The following is a 16,576-nucleotide window of genomic DNA, read 5'->3' as shown; positions in this document are numbered from 1 at the left end:
CCACCTCAGGTAATCCTTAGATCCCTTGGATCATAGACTCAGGTGCTTCTGATCACATGACCAATCTTTCCACTTTGTTTGTTTCATATGATTTGCTTCCTGGCCGTGACAAAATCACCTTAGCTGATGGCTCTCTTGCCCCTATTTCTGGCAAGGGAACTGTCAAGGCTACGGACTCCTTACTCCTATCCCCCACCCTTCATGTACCTAGATTGAATACTAATTTGTTATCTGTAAGTAGCTTAACCAAATCATTGAATTGTTGTGTAACCTTTTTTCCTTCTCATTGTGTTTTTCAGGACCTGGAGTCTCGGAAGGTGATTGGGAGTGGCCATGATGCGAATGGAATATATCTGCTTGACACTCCTGGACAATGCATTGATCATCCTAAGAATGCTGCCTTTGGATCTACCTTGTCAGAGTCTGTCAGTCGAATCATGTTGAGTCATTGTCGTTTGGGTCATTTGTTTTTTTCTGCTTTGAGTCATCTATTTCCTGAACTGTTTAAGGGAGTCAGTGTGTCCAGTCTTAATTGTGAGTCTTGTCAGTTATCAAAGCATTGTAGAAACAATTACCCTTTGGACAATAAAAGATCCTCTTCTCTTTTTAATATTGTGCACTCTGATGTGTGGGTCCTTACCACTTATCTTCTATGGGGGGCTACAAATATTTCATCCTGTTTATTGATGACTTTTCTAGATTCACTTGGATATACCTAATGAAATCTCGTGAAGAAGTTCCAAGACTTGTGAGGCAATTTCATGAATTTGTTTTAACTCAGTTTGATACCAGAATCAAGATTTTCAGATCTGACAATGCAAAAGAGTATTTTGAGAAGAGTTTATCCTTGTATCTCTTTGACATGGGAGTTGTTCATCAAAGTTCCTGTGTTAGAACCCCTGAACAGAATGGAGTTGCTGAAAGAAAAAATAGGCATATTGTTGAAGTTGCAAGGAGCCTTTTATTTGCCTCACATGTTCCCACAAGATTTTGGGGTGATGCTGTTCTCACTGCTACCTATCTCATAAACCGTATGCCATTCAGGGTTCTAGGGTTTAAATCCCCCTTCAGTCTTCTTCATCCAAACAAGGATCTCTTCCCTATTCCTCTCCGTGTGTTTGGCTGCACCTATTATGTTCACATTCCAAGTGTCCAGAGACATAAGTTTGAACCAAAAGCCCACAAATGCATCTTTCTTGGTTATTCCCCCATACAAAAGGGTTACTGTTGTTTTGATCCAAAGACTGGCACTCGATATGTCTCCATGGATGTTACCTTTGATGAACTTTCTCCTTTTTATGGGTCCTCTCAGGAAGGACATTGTCAACAGGGGGAGAGTTTGTCACAAGTGTTTGGTCTTCCTCTCCCTGTCCCAGTTGAGTCTCTTGATGGGCCCATGTCCTCACAAAATGAATCAGGGGGGGGACCAGTCACTTCATTCTTCTTGTCCTAGTACTTCTATCTCTTACCTCCTCGTCCTACCCACAATCCCAAGGTGTATCAAAGGCAAAGGTCCAGGAATGAGCAGGTTGTTTCTCTTGCTGTAGATGAGTCTCATACACTTCCAATCGCAGATGAGACAACAGGTGCTGTTTTTACCTCTTTGGAACCATATTTTTCGGATCTTGATGTTCCTATTGCTATTAGGAAAGGAAAACGGAAGTGCACTGCACACTGCATTTCCAAACACCTTTCTTATGACCTACTTTCTCCTTCATACTTTGCCTATCTCTCTTCAGTTGCTTCTAACCCTATTCCTAGATCTGTGTCAGAAGCTCTTGAGATTCCAGAATGGAGAGATGCCATGCAATCTGAGATGGATGCCCTACACAAAAATGATACTTGGGAAGTGGTGGATTTGCTTGAAGGGAAGGATCCGGTTGGTTGCAAGTGGGTCTTTACCATTAAATACCGGGCTGATGGGACTATTGAGAGGTATAAGGCCAGACTGGTTGCCAAAGGATACACACAGACGTATGGGATTGATTACTTGGAGACCTTTGCTTCAGTTGCGAAGATGACATCTGTGAGAGTTCTCTTATCTCTGGCATCTCACTTTGATTGTCCTCTTTATCAGTTGGATGTAAAGAATGCATTTCTGAATGGTGACTTACATGAGGAAGTCTATATGTCTCTCCCTCCAGGAATGTATGGAAATGAGATGCAAGGAAAGGTATGCAAATTGAAGAAATCTCTTTATGACCTCAAACAGTCTCCTAGAGCATGTTGAGAAATTTAGAACAGCACTTGTTAAATTTGGCTACACAGACACAGTCAGATCATACTCTCTTTGTGAAGAGAAGTGATTCCCTGGCAGTCTATCTCATTGTGTATGTTGATGACATTGTTGTGACTGGTAATGATGCCTCAGGAATTCGTGCTCTTAAGTCTTTCCTTCGTACAGAATTTGAGATTAAGGATCTGGGGGAATTGAGATACTTCTTTGGCATAGAAGTTGCTAGATCCAAGAATGGGATTCTTATCTCCCAAAGGAAGTATGTCCTTGACTTGCTCTCTGAAACTGGGAAGATGGGTGCTAGACCAGCTGCTACTCCTATTGATATGAGTCACAAACTGTCTGTTTCAGATGGGACATTGTTGGAAGACAAAGGGGTTTTTCAGAGACTTCTTGGGAAGCTTCTGTACCTGTGCATGACTCGGCCAGATATTGCATATGCTATTAGTTGTATTAGCCAGTACATGCATGCACCTAGAGATACTCATATGGCAGCTGCAGAACGAGTTCTGTGTTATTTGAAAGGCTCTCCGGGAAAAGGGATTCTGTTTACCAAGCATGGACATCTGAAACTCGAAGCCTATACTGATGCTGACTAGGCTAGAAATATTGATGACAGAAGATCCACTTCAGGGTATTGCAGTCTGGTGGCTGGTAATGTTGTCTCTTGGAGGAGCAAGAAACAATCAGTTGTGACCTGATCCTCAGCAGAAGCATAATACAGGGCCATGGCACATGGAGTCTCTGAACTGTTGTGGCTAAGGTCATTGATGGAAGAACTTGGGATTGATTATGACAAGCCAATGATGTTGTACTGTGATAATCAGGCTGCCATCAACATTGCCCACAACCCCGTACAACATGATAGAACTAAACATATTGAGGTTGATAGACACTTTATTCGAGAAAGAGTCTCTTCAGGTGAAGTGTGCCTTCCATTCATTACCTCTGAAGGACAATTGGCAGATTTCCTCACCAAAGGACTTCCCAAGGCAAGGCTTCAACATGACACTAGCAAGCTGGGCATGATTGACATCTATGCTCAGCTTGAGGGGGAGTGTAGAGAAGATGGGCCGAATGGCCCATAGGTTGTTACTGTATATTATCTTTATGTTCTTCTCTGTAATGGGCCTTATTCTGGGCCCATACTCTTCTATGTTCCTTTTTTGTAATTTCTTGTCCAACTAAGGACCTCTCTTGTAATTACTAAAAGATTAACTTAATAAAAGAGTATTAGAGTGTTAGAGGGAGGTTAAGTTCGAACTCCTCATCCTCTAACTCTCCTTGCCGCAGCTCTCTCTCTCTCTCTCCTTCTCTAATCTTCTCTTGTTAGTTTTTCTGGTTTTCTAGCACAGTCCCATACTTCTAGGACTGTTTTTCAACTATAATCAATGCCATAGGTCTGTGTGTACTCTTTCGCAACAAGTCTTGCCTTGTACCTCTCTAGACTTCCATTTGCCTTATACTTTACTGTGTAAACCCATCTGCGTCCAACTGTCTCCTTGCCTTTTGGTAGGTCCACAATCTCCCATGTCTGATTCTTAATCAAAGCCTCCATCTTTTCCTGCATAGATGTCTTCCACTCAGGTTTGGAGAGAGCCTCACTAGCACCCTTGGGTATAGACACTGAATCAAGAGAAGAGAGAAAAACACGGTATGAAGGAGAAAGTCCACTGTAGGATAAGTACTGTGAAATACAATGAGCAGTGCACATTCTCTTCCCTTTTCTAAGAGCAATAGGGAGATCAAGGTTATCTGTAGCAGTGTTAGTAGGACCAATGGGAACTGAAATAGTAGTGGGATCAAGAGGAATACCTGAATCCGTATCAGTCGAATCTGGAGTCTTCAAGGGATTGATAGGAAGTGGTGTGAGTTCTGTTGTAGTGGAATCAACCACCTTATGAAGTCTCTGCCGTGAGTAATGCTGTGAGACGAAACGCAAAGGAGGTGGCAAGGTAGGTGATATCGGGTGGTGGTCAAGCACAGGAGTAGACACAGGGACTAGAACTAGGAGAGGGATAGACTGCTAACTTACTTCCCCAAAACACTCCCCCTGAGAAGGATTCCTTGAGAAGAAGCACGTAGACTCAAAAAAGGTAATGTCCATAGTGTTGGTTTGGCTGTCTTAATTTGTATGTTTATCTTTGTTGGGTCTTAAGTCATTAGTTATTGGGCCTAATCTTATTTAGTGTTTATTTTGACTAGGTGTCCCATCACTAATCAGGGGCATTCTGGTCTATTTATGTAACATTATGTAATGTTCTTATATATAATAGATTAGGGCTGGCTGAGAACACTTCTGCCGCCCATCTCATATCTTCTTCTTCTTCTTCTCCTCTCATTCGACAGCTCTATTTCAGCAAACATGGTATCAGAGCGCTAATCTTTTGACTGGTTACAGCAGCCGCCTCTTCTTCTACTCGCAGTTAACTCTTTCACTTCTTTTTTTTTGGTTGCTGCAAAGAAACCCTAGGGTTGGTCGTAGAACACAGCTGGACCTACATCTAGGGTTTCCCTTGGTTGTAGGGCCCAAGGGGAGTTAGACCTAGAGGCTGATGCCCTAATAGACGCAGTATAGCAGACTATAGCCATTCGGCTAAGATAGATCTGTGTAGAACAGATCTAGGCGGAAGGACTAATCTCAGCAGTCCTAGAACTGTTCGTGGGTGAGGTTATAACCTGCGATAGCAGTGCTTAGCACACAGTAGAAGCCAACACAGCAAGTTGCAGGCTGCGGCAGCAGTGATTAGAACACAGCAGAAGGTAGCACAACAGATTATAATCTGTGACAGCAGTAATTAGGGCACAGTGTGTAGTGCAGTACTCGGTGTTTCAGCTCTGTGTTGGGTTCTCAGGACTGAGTTTACAGTGCAGCAAGTTCCGTAAGTGTGAAACAGTTCACTATATATTGTGTTTACAGTCTTGACATTTACGAGTAAGAGAAGATGTATTCCATATCCAGGAAAGTGTCTTCTAGAGATGTTAGGGCTTGTGGGAGATCTCCTAATTTGGAGAATCCAAATCTGCACAGCCTACAGATCACAAGTGTGTTGTTGGATGAGTACAACTTCAGAGAATGGTATGTCTCAGCCATGCTTTTCATCACATCCCGGGAACTCACTGGTTACTTGGACGGGCAGAAGAAGGAACTCGAAGTGGGGAGTGCTGAATATGCAACTTGGCGCAAGGAGAATGCTACAGTTATGTCCTGGCTACTTGCCTCAATGACTCCAAGAGTAGCTAGGACTGTTCAACATTTTTCCACGGCTGCCAAGATATGGGAAAAAGTTTTTAAAACCTATGGGCAGAAAAAGAATAATGTCAGAATTTACAGACTGAATCAAGATATTGCTGCCTTGAGGCAAGGAGATATGAGTGTTGCAGCATATTTTGCTACACTGGAAGGACTATGGGAAGAGTTAGATCACCACCTTATTATTGATTGGGAGAATGCCAGAGACGAGGAAAAGCATGACAAACAAGTTGAAGAGGGTAGAGCATTTAAGTTTCTAGCTGGCCTAGATCCTATATATGAGAGCATAAGGTCCCAAATTCTGGGAAGGGATGAAATGCCAGACTTACATCATGTTTACTACCTTGTGAGGAATGAAGAGGTGAGAAGAAAAGAGATGCAGGTTGATACTCAAACTAAACTAGCTGAACAGTCTGTGGAACATTCGGCCCTAATCTCTACAAATCAAAGGGGAAACAGGCACTCTGACAAGAGACATCTGAAGTGCACCCACTGTGGAGGGGAAAGGCATGTGAAAGAGACCTGTTGGGTTCTCCATCCGCATCTGAAGCCAGCTGCATTGAGGAAAGATAAGAAGCATCAGAAGGGTCAATCTGGCTACGGGTCAAAGTGATGATGGTTCAAAACACTCATCCACAGTTACTTCCTCTTCCATGGGACAGACCACTAATTCCCCTGGAACTGGGCCCTTGGGTTTTACTGCCGATGAGGTAGAGGTACTTAGCCGGGCCCTAGCCCGTCTAAGGACCAATTCTCTTCCATCCTCCTCCCTTGCCAGATCAGGTATTGTCTCTGCTTTTAGTGCATCTAGTACTATTGATCCTGCCTCTTGGATTATTGATTCTGGTGCAATTGACCACATGACACACGTGTCTTCTCTATTTTCTTCCTATCATTTAATGTCTGGCCAAGATAAAATGAGGGTTGCTGATGGTTCTCTCTCTACCATCTCTGGGAAAGGAGTGGTTGACCTAAGCAAGGACCTCTCACTCAAATCTGTCTTGCATGTTCCCAATCTTTCTTCAAATCTCTTATCTGTTTCAAAGCTTACCAAAAATTTGAATTGTAGCATAACCTTTTTTCCTACTCATTGTGTCTTTCAGGACAGATTGACGAAGAGAACGATTGGGAGCGGTCATGAGTGTGGAGGTCTCTACTACCTTGATGCAGACATCAGTTCGGCCTTACAAACATTTGCTACTAGTAGTCAGTCCAATGTGGAGTCAATAGCTAGGTTACATCTGTGGCATGCTAGGCTAGGTCATTTACCGTTTTCATCATTGGAAGTGTTGTTTCCAGAATTATTCAAAAGTGTTTCAAGTCAAGAGTTAGTTTGTGAAGTCTGTCAACTATCAAAGCAATGTAGAACTGTTTATCCAACTTCGAGTAATGACATTCAAGCTCCTTTTGACTTGGTCCACTCTGATGTTTGGGGCCCCTCTCCTATTATTTCTGTTGATGGCTTTCGATACTTTATCAGTTTTATTGATCACTTTTCTCGATGCACATGGATCTACTTATTAAAAGCACGAGAAGAAGTACCGCGGGTAACCATGACATTTTGCAAAATGATTGAAACACAATTTGGCACGAAGATCAAACAATTCAGGTCAAATAATGCTGCAGAATACTTTGAAAGGTCCTTGAATCTATTTATGGAGGATGCTGGAATGATTCATCAGTCATCTTGTGCTAGTACCCCCCAACAGAATGGGGTTTCTGAACGCAAGAATAGGCACCTATTGGAGACTGCTCGAGCCTTACTATTTCAGCACAAAGTTCCAAAAAACTATTGGTCTCAATCTATCCTTACTGCATCAGATCTGATAAATCGAATGCCATCCAAGGTATTGGGGATGAAAACTCCTTTCTCTGTTCTTTGCCCTCATCTTCTTAACTTTTCTCTTTCACCGAGAGTCTTTGATTGTGTATGCTTTATACATGTCAAGGATTCGAAGAAGACCAAATTGGATCCTAGGGCTACAAAGGGAATCTTTTTGGGGTACTCCCCTACTCAGAAAGGATACAAGTGTTATGATCCAGTTACCAAGAAAAAATATGTCACAAAGGATGTGGTATTCTTTGAGTCTCAATCCTATTTTCATTCTTCCCAGAATCTTCTTCAGGGGGAGACTAGTGGGATGGAAGAGGATTCTTCTGTTCCCCCATTCTTTGTGCCTCTCTCTACCTTAGGCCTTCCATCTTCTCCTAATCCACCTAGTTGTGGTATCCCGGGTGAATCTAGTGAGGCTCCCATTGTACCAACTACTAGTAGTGATGTTGCAAATATTACTGAAGACTCCAACATGCTACAAAGAGATATCAGAATCACCTACAACAGAAGGAAGAAGGGCCCTCTAACTCATGACAACAACCAATTGGACTCGGATCAACCTGTCTTAGAAACTCAAGGTAATCCTATCAGTTCCTCTGACTTGGATCTTCCTATTGCCCTTCGTAAGTCTACTCGTTCTTGTACTATCAGACACCCCATTGCTGATTTTGTGTCTTACTCACATTTGTCTCCTCGTTATCGTTCTTTTGTGTCTGCTCTCTCTTCTGTGCATGTTCCTACCAGGTATTCTGAGGCAGTATCTGACCCAAAATGGAAAGAGGCTATGGACGAAGAAATGAAGGCTTTAATGAAAGCAGGGACTTGGGAATTAGTGGATCTACCAGAAGGGAAAGGCACTGTTGGATGCAAGTGGGTGTTCACTGTGAAGCATAGGGAGGACGGGTCCATTGAAAGGTACAAGGCTAGACTGGTAGCAAAAGGGTTTACTCAAAAAGAAGGGATTGACTACAAAGAAACCTTTGCTCCGGTGGCAAAACTCAACACAATCCGAGTTCTATTATCATTAGCTGCAAATTTCTCATGGGAACTACATCAGTTGGACGTGAAGAATGCTTTCTTGAATGGTGACCTGCATGAAGAGGTGTTCATGGATCCTCCACTAGGTTATGGGTTTGGGAAGAAGGTATGCAGACTGAAAAAAGCCCTATATGGCCTTAAGCAATCCCCTCGAGCTTGGTTTGAGAAGCTATGTGGGGCCATGAAGAAAGGGGGTTACACTCAAAGTGGGGCAGATCATACCCTATTCATAAGGAAGAGAAATGGCAAACTTATAGCACTTATTGTCTATGTGGATGATATGGTAATTACAGGGGATGATCAGGAAGAGATTAAAAGACTAAAGGAGGTCTTGGTTGCTGAATTTGAGATCAAAGACCAGGGCCAACTGAGATACTTTATTGGGATTGAAGTTGCAAGATCCAAAGAGGGCATCTATATATGTCAGCGGAAATACATTCTTGATCTTCTTCAAGAGACAGGCATGATGGGGTGTAGGCCAGCAGATACTCCAATAGAACAGAATCATGGTCTACAGGAATCAGTAGGAGAGGACTACCTTGATAAGGAAAGATACCAAAAGCTAGTGGGGAAGTTGATTTACCTGTTCCTCACTCGCCCTGGCATTGCTTATGCTGTACATGTTGTCAGTCAGTTCATGCACACTCCTAAAATCCCTCACATGAAAGCTGTGGAAAGGATCCTCAAATATTTGAAGTCTTGCCCGGGGAAAAGGATTATGTTCAGGAAAAACAGTAAAATTGAAGTTGAAGGATATACTGATGCAGATTGGGTTGGCTCTGTTGGGGATAGGAAGTCTACTTCTGGGTACTGCACCTTTGTTGGAGGAAATTTAGTTACATGGAGGAGGAAAAAACAGAATGTGGTTGCTAGATCTAGTGCAGAGGCCGAATATCGAGCTATGGCTCATGGTGTTGCTGAACTTTTATGGCTTAAGATCCTGCTTGGTGAACTTGGAATTAAGATTGAGTGTCCTCTCAGGTTGTACTGTGACAACAAGGCTGCCATCAACATTGCAAATAACCCAGTGCAACATGATAGAACGAAACATATTGAGATAGACCGTCACAGGAGAACTCTACATCCCTTATACTCCCTCCGAGATGCAGATTGCAGATGTTCTGACTAAAGGGCTAGCTACAATGAAATTCATGGACTTACTTGGCAAGCTAAACATGATTGACATCCATGCTTAGCTTGAGGGGGAGTGTTGGTTCGGCTGTCTTAATTTGTATGTTTATCTTTGTTGGGTCTTAAGTCATTAGTTATTGGGCCTTAGTTACTGGGCCTAATCTTATTTAGTGTTTGTTTTGACTAGGTGTCCCATTACTAATCAGGGGCATTCTGGTCTATTTATGTAACATTATGTAATGTTCTTATATATAATAGATTAGGGCTGGCTGAGAACACTTCTGCTGCCCATCTCATATCTTCTTCTTCTTCTTCTCCTCTCATTCGACAACTCTATTTCAGCAAACACATAGTAACATACCGGTTCCCAGAGACTGGATCATAGCAGCGATACCCTTTTTGATTCTCTGCATATCCAAGGAACACACATTTCTTTGCCTTGGGATTAAGCTTCGAATGGTAAGGACCAAGGATATGCGCAAAGCAGACACACCCAAACACCCTTAGAGGAATATGAAACATCTCCCCCTGAGGAAAAAGAAGGCTGAACAGAGTGTTGAATCCAAGTATACGAGAAGGCACCTTGTTAATCAGATATACTGCCGTGAGAACTCCATTACTAGTTTTTCTCTTTTGTTTTTATTTTTGGTCATGATTAAACAGAGGTATTTGTGTCTATCTAGTTTTATAAAGATATCTAGCTGACTGGTGGACTAACTTTTTCTCCATTGAGCAGTCCCTTTTTCATGCCTATCGTGACTGCTCTTTCACTTCTAAGCTCTTTTCTGCTTCTAATACCTGTAACCATACATTTACAAGTACACAGATCAGCAAATAAGTCTCATTCAATGGTTAAAGAAGGGGTTAATGGGTCTCTGTTGTACTGGGGACCATACCATAGATAAACTGGGGTTGGGTAGTCAAGGATAGCCCAGCATAAAATGATTAAGCATTATGTTGCACATACTATTCTTTTATTCATATTAATAAAGTTTGACCATCTTGCAAGGAACTAAGGTCCTGTTTGGTTCACAGGAATAGGGGTCTGGAATTGGAATCAGAATGGGCCATTCCGATTCCAACTGTTTGGTTGGGTGGACTTGGAATCCCATTCCCATTCCTGGTGGAATGGCATTCCCTCCCCCTTGGGAATGAAATCCCCTTCCAGCTGACTTCAATTCCCATTCTGATTCCTGTCTGAACCAAACAGACTACGGGAATAGACCACCTCCGGTTCTGATTCTGATGCCGACTGTAAACGAAATGGACCCTAAAGTCTCAAGTTGATCCAGATGCAGTAAAAAAGAAGCTTTAATCTGCAGGGGAGTGATTGTTGGGGATATTCTTGTGTAATGTTTTTGAAGTTGTGATTTCCTTGTTTGGGTTCTTTTAGGAGTTTTGTTGTTGGGTTTGTTTTTGTGTTGCTGAGGGGCGGGTCTTTGGGAATTTTTTTGGGATTTTGAGGGTTTGTTGTTTCTCTTGGGTGATCTCTTAGCACCTTTTCTCTGTGTTTCTTTTTTTAATAAAGATTTTTTATTTATCTTAAAAAAAAAGTTCAACCATCGACAAATAAAAGCATTGTAGAGAATTTCCAAATGAGCAAACATATAGAAAGGAAATATGCATAACAGCAGAGAATGCATTGGTCAATGAGATGGAAGCTTAGATTTTTGATAAAATATAGCATAGTATCCAAAAATAAAGCAAATAAAGAAACTAGAGTATATACCATATGACGTGTTAACATCTCATGTTTTTTTTTTTCAAACAAAAGCAGAGTATAGAATCTATAGATCATAATATGAAGGGTTTTTGTAATAAAATAACAGCCATTCCATTCTATTTTGCCCCATCCCAACTACATGGGGTCAGCAACATGAATCCTATTTCGCCATTCCATTCTATTTAGTGTCATATCTGCACAAAAAGGCAATTCAGGATCCATGATCATCCGAGTTTGGCAAAAGTTTTTGTTATGGTGCAAGACAAGCTCCCAGTGTCAGAGTTACAACAAAGTCTTACATTTTATTGAAAAAAAAAAACCTGTGCAAAATTCCAATGATGATCAAATGAGGTTTTACAAAAAGAAAGCATGATTTGATTAGCCTCTAAATAATCACAGATGTCATCATTGATCTTGATACTTAATGGCTAAATCTTGAAGAAAAAAAAGAAACAACCTACAGGGCTTTGAAGAAAAGAAAAGGGAAAAGGAAAGGCATCTAAGTGTGCTGTACATAAGCTTTTCAAATAGAAAAATACCATGTCTATATGAATGCATGTGTAACCTCATATATTTGAATCAAAGTCTCGAATCAACACAGATGAATGATTATATATTCCATGTCTTTTCTGTGCAGAGTTCACAATTGGGCTGTGCTTGCTCACATTCAACATGTTATCCTGAGAAATGTGACCATGTATATCTTTTCGGTAATGATTATGAAAATGCCAAGGACATCTATGGTAAACCAATCAGGGGAGATTTCCATATGATGAACAAGGCCGGATTATTTTGGAGGTAAGTTGAAGCCCTTTTTATCTTCAACCACCTTCGTAACTAAAATGTGGTCAACTAATTAGTTAAATAGTTGTCTAGGCATTGCTTGGGCAACAAGGCATCCTTGTTGGTCACCTAGCCTGAATGCATTGCTGCCAATGGATTGGGTCTAGTTTGGGTGAGGGTGGACCCAACCCTGAACTGAAAGAAATTTGCAGACCCAGTCCTGAACCAGACCCTGTAGGGTCTGTAATAGTAAACCCAGAACCAACTCTGATGTTGATCAGAATTGCAATTCATGCCTATCAAGCCTGACCCAATAAGGCCTGATTGTTATTGACATAATGACAACTCTAAATTTCAATGTGTGATTTGATAATAAACAAGATCAATGTTTATTGATTGGTAATAAACTTTGTAATTTGATAGTAAGCCTGCTTATATAACAATAAACAATTAGTTGGTAAGCTGTCCATGGCAAGTTGGGCATCTTCAGGTTGTTTGGGATCTACCATGCCTCAGATTTCACAATTTTTTTTTCTGGTTCCTTGCTTTCAGATTTAGAAGTCAAAAATTCAAAATTGGTTGAGGCCCAAACCTTTGCCATTTTGTCATCCTTGACAATTGAAATCCCTTGATCTAGGAAAATAAGAATTAATCAACTCATTTTCATGCAAGAGAATTGTACTTCTGGTTTCCAAAGTTAAGGCAACTGAAGACATGGTTATTGTAATACTTAGATTATCTGGTGGGACCTATCTGCACTGTGGTGCTAGCTAGGTTGAAAGGTCACAAATGTCCTTAAAAGGTTCATAACTAAAGTCAATTCCCAAATGCTCAAAATAGCTATACAATACAGAAGTAAAACAGCTCTAAAAAGGATTAAGTGTGATTTGATAGCAAATAAAAAATGTGTGAGAGAAGTTCAGAACAAGAGCACGAAGATGAGAGGAAGAAAAATGTGTTCAGGTGGTCAAGAGATTCTATCCAATCCTCAGCCCCTTAATCATTCTTTTATTAGAGTAATGTTAATGTAAAATAATTTAAAAGATTACCCCTGATGGGGTGGCTGCAAGAATAAAATAGGAAGTACATTAGTTATACAACCCTCTACACCTAAGGCCCACTAACAATAAAACTAAAATAAGGCAATATAAGTAAAGCCCAAGCCTGCAGCTCAACACTCTCCCTCAAGTTGAACATAGATTCAATCATGTCCAATTTGCTTACATACTGCTCCAATTTACACCTGGGAACCCCCTTTGTGAAAACATTGATTGATTTTTTTTTTTTTTTTGAAGCAACAAAAGGAAGACACACTTTTCCAGAAGTCACTCTCTCCCTTATGAAGTGTCTATCCACTTCAATATGTTTTGTTCTGTCATGCTGAACTAGATTATAGGCTATGTTGATGGCTGCCTAATTTTTCACAATATTGCATTATTGGTGTATCATGAGCAACATGCAATATTGTGAAGACCCACTATTGATTGTTTCTTATTCCTCCAAGAGACTAGATTATTAGCTACAAGAGTACGATATTCAAATATAGATTTCCTATAATCAACACAACCTGCCTGTTGAGCAGGAGAAGAAGGAGAAGAAGAAGGGAAGAAGAAGGAAGAAGAAGAAGAAGAAGAGGCTACAGAGTTAAGGCCTCAAAAACTTAGTTTCAGTCGAGTGAAGCTTTGCATTTATACTATTCTGGCCATACATAACAATATGTCTACAGAATTACAAAAATACCCCTGCGGGTACTAAGTCTGTGAATAGTACGTATATTACACCTGCTAACACTCCCCCTCAAGTTGGGGCATAGATATCAATCATGCCCAACTTGTCACAGAGACCTTGATGTTTGGAATGGTTTAGCCCTTTTGTAAATAAGTCTGCTAGTTGGTCTTCAGAGCTGATGTATGGAGTGCATACTTCGCCTGTGATGATTTTCTCTCTGATAAAATGCTTGTCAACTTCAATGTGCTTTGTTCTATCATGTAATACCGGGTTGGCAGCGATACTGATAGCTGCCTTGTTGTCACAGAGTAGAGTCATGGGTTTACCAACTGGAAAACCCAACTCTCCCAATAGATTTTTTATCCACTTACCTTCGGCTACTTCGTGTGCTATTGCACGGTACTCAGCTTCAGCACTGGATCTAGCTACCACGGTTTGCTTCTTACTCCTCCAAGTAACAAGGTTCCCTCCTACAAAGGTGCAGTAACCACTAGTAGACCTTCTGTCACTTTGGGATCCAGCCCAATCCGCATCTGTGTAAATTTCAACCCTCAAGTGTCCATGCTTCTGGAATAATAAACCAGCACCCGGGAACTTCTTAAGATACCGAAGTACTCTCTCTGCTGCTTCAAGATGGGTGGACCTAGGTGCATGCATGAACTGGCTGAGGACACCGACAATATATGCTATGTCTGGACGAGTCATAGAGAGGTACAACAATCTTCCTACAAGCCTCTGAAATTGCTTCACATCCTTAAGAGGTTCACCTTGGCTGTCACTTAACTTATGGTTGGGGTCAATGGGAGAGTCAGTTGGTTTAACCCCAATCTTTCCAGTGTCCTTAAGCAAGTCTAGTACATATTTCCTTTGGGATATGAAGATACCCTTTTTTGATCGGGCAACCTCAATTCCAATGAAGTATTTGGCAGGTCCTAGATCTTTCACTTCGAATTGAGTGGCAAGGAAGCCCTTCAAACTTTGAATTTCATCCTCCCAGTCACCAGTAACAATTATGTCATCCACATATACTATTAGGGCAGCCATTTTATCTTCTACCATTTTTACAAACAGTGTGTGATCTGACTGACATTGCTTGTATCCCCTCTGCTGAACTGCAGTATGAAATCTGCTAAACCAAGCTTTTGGTGATTGTTTCAGCCCATATAAAGACTTCTTTAACTTGCACACTTTCTGTTCACTTCCTTGAGCCAAAAAACTGGGGGGTTGAGCCATATAAACTTCCTCTTCAAGGTCACCATTCAAGAAGGCATTCTTGATGTCGAGCTGATGTAGATCCCAATTCAGATTGGCAGCAAGAGAGAAAAGTACTCTAATAGAGTTCATTTTGGCAACAGGGGCAAAGATTTCTGCATAATCAACTCCATATACTTGAGTAAAACCCTTTGCCAATAAACGAGCTTTATACCTATGCACAGTTCCATCAGCCCCATGCTTAACAGTGAATACCCATTTACATCCAACTGGAACCTTACCCTTAGGGAGATCAACAAGTTCCCACGTGCCATTCTTATGAAGAGCATCAATTTCTTCCTTCATGGAATTTGTCCATTCTGGTACTGAGAGAGCTTCTGTGACATTCTTGGGAATAGGGATACTGTCAATGGAGGTAAGGAAGGCACGAAATGAAGGTGAGATGTTCTCATAGGAGACAAAGTTGGAAATGGGGTGTTTTGTGGTGCACAACCTAACACCTTTCCTGTGAGCAATAGGAAGGTCAAGATCATTAGCAACAGGGAGGTCAGGACTATCATTGGGAGTCAAGTTACCTGAGAGAGTATGATCTTCCCCCGAGGAGTTTGATGGCACTTGAGGTACAACTTTTAGATTCTCCACAGCTCTTGAACTTGGTTGGCCTTTATGACGACGAGAAAAAACACGGAAAGGTGGAGGATCAGGAAGAGAAGGGGGAGAAGGAGAAGGATTAGGAAGAGGAGGAAGCTGAACCAGTTTCTCCTCATGCCTACACTCCCCCTGAGGAGAAACAGGAAAGAAGGGCTCATCTTCAAAGAAGGTAACATCCATGGAGACATAGAATCTCCGAGAAACAGGATCAAAGCAATGATACCCTTTCTGAGAGAATGAGTAGCCAAGAAATATACACGGGATAGCACGAGAGTCCAATTTCCCCCGGGTGGGAGATAGGTTTTGGACAAAGCACCGACAACCAAAAACACGAGGAGGGATAGAAAGAAGAGGGGCCTTAGGAAAGAGAAGTTGATGTGGGGCTTTGTACTCTAACCAACGAGAGGGCATTCGGTTAATGAGGTATGTAGAACAAAGGACAACCTCAAGCCAAAAATGTTTGGGAACATTCATGTGGAGTAGTAAACCCCGTGCCACTTCAAGGAGGTGTCGGTTCTTCCGTTCAGCCACACCATTTTGTTGTGGCGTACGGGCACAAGAGCTCCGATGAAGAGAGCCATGTGAAGCAAAGAACTCCGTGAGGTCACTATGAAAAAACTCTTTTGCATTGTCTGACTGGAATATTTGAATCTCGGTCTGAAATTGGGTGAAGACCATCCGCTGAAAATCTTGGATAATTTTTGGTACTTCCTCACGGGTTCGCATTGGATATACCCAAGTGTATCTGGAATAATCGTCAATGAAGGTAATGAAGTACTTGTAGCCACTCTCAGAAGGTAAAGTAACAGGGCCCCACACATCAGAATGCACAATGTGAAAAGGAAACTCAGATTTACTATTTCTTTGAGGAAATTGAGTTCTACAATGCTTGCTTAACTGACACGTTTGACAAGAAAAATTAGAAACAGACATTGACTTACACAGTTCTGGGAAAACCAATTTCATGGTCTCAAAAGACAAATGACC

At 41.5% G+C, this 16,576-nt stretch overlaps 1 protein-coding gene across 4 annotated transcripts in view; it reads left to right on the top strand.

Moving 5' to 3' along the window:
* LOC104595796 (histone-lysine N-methyltransferase SUVR5-like) overlaps positions 1–16,576 on the top strand; it is a 54,702-nt gene that overhangs the window by 23,047 nt on the left and 15,079 nt on the right. For all 4 annotated transcript variants that reach the window (XM_088888051.1, XM_019197453.2, XM_010256695.3 and 1 more), the window contains one exon: positions 11,853–12,013. In XM_088888051.1, the coding sequence (XP_088744177.1) occupies positions 11,853–12,013 (161 nt within the window). The remainder of the gene's footprint in view (positions 1–11,852; positions 12,014–16,576) is intronic.

Source organism: Nelumbo nucifera, chromosome 5 (genome assembly GCF_055504915.1).
Source record: "Nelumbo nucifera cultivar China Antique chromosome 5, China Antique-T2T, whole genome shotgun sequence".
Classification (NCBI taxonomy): Eukaryota; Viridiplantae; Streptophyta; class Magnoliopsida; order Proteales; family Nelumbonaceae; genus Nelumbo; species Nelumbo nucifera.
The sequence above is the reverse complement of the archived record's forward strand: the minus strand, read 5'-3'. Positions and strand labels throughout refer to the sequence as shown.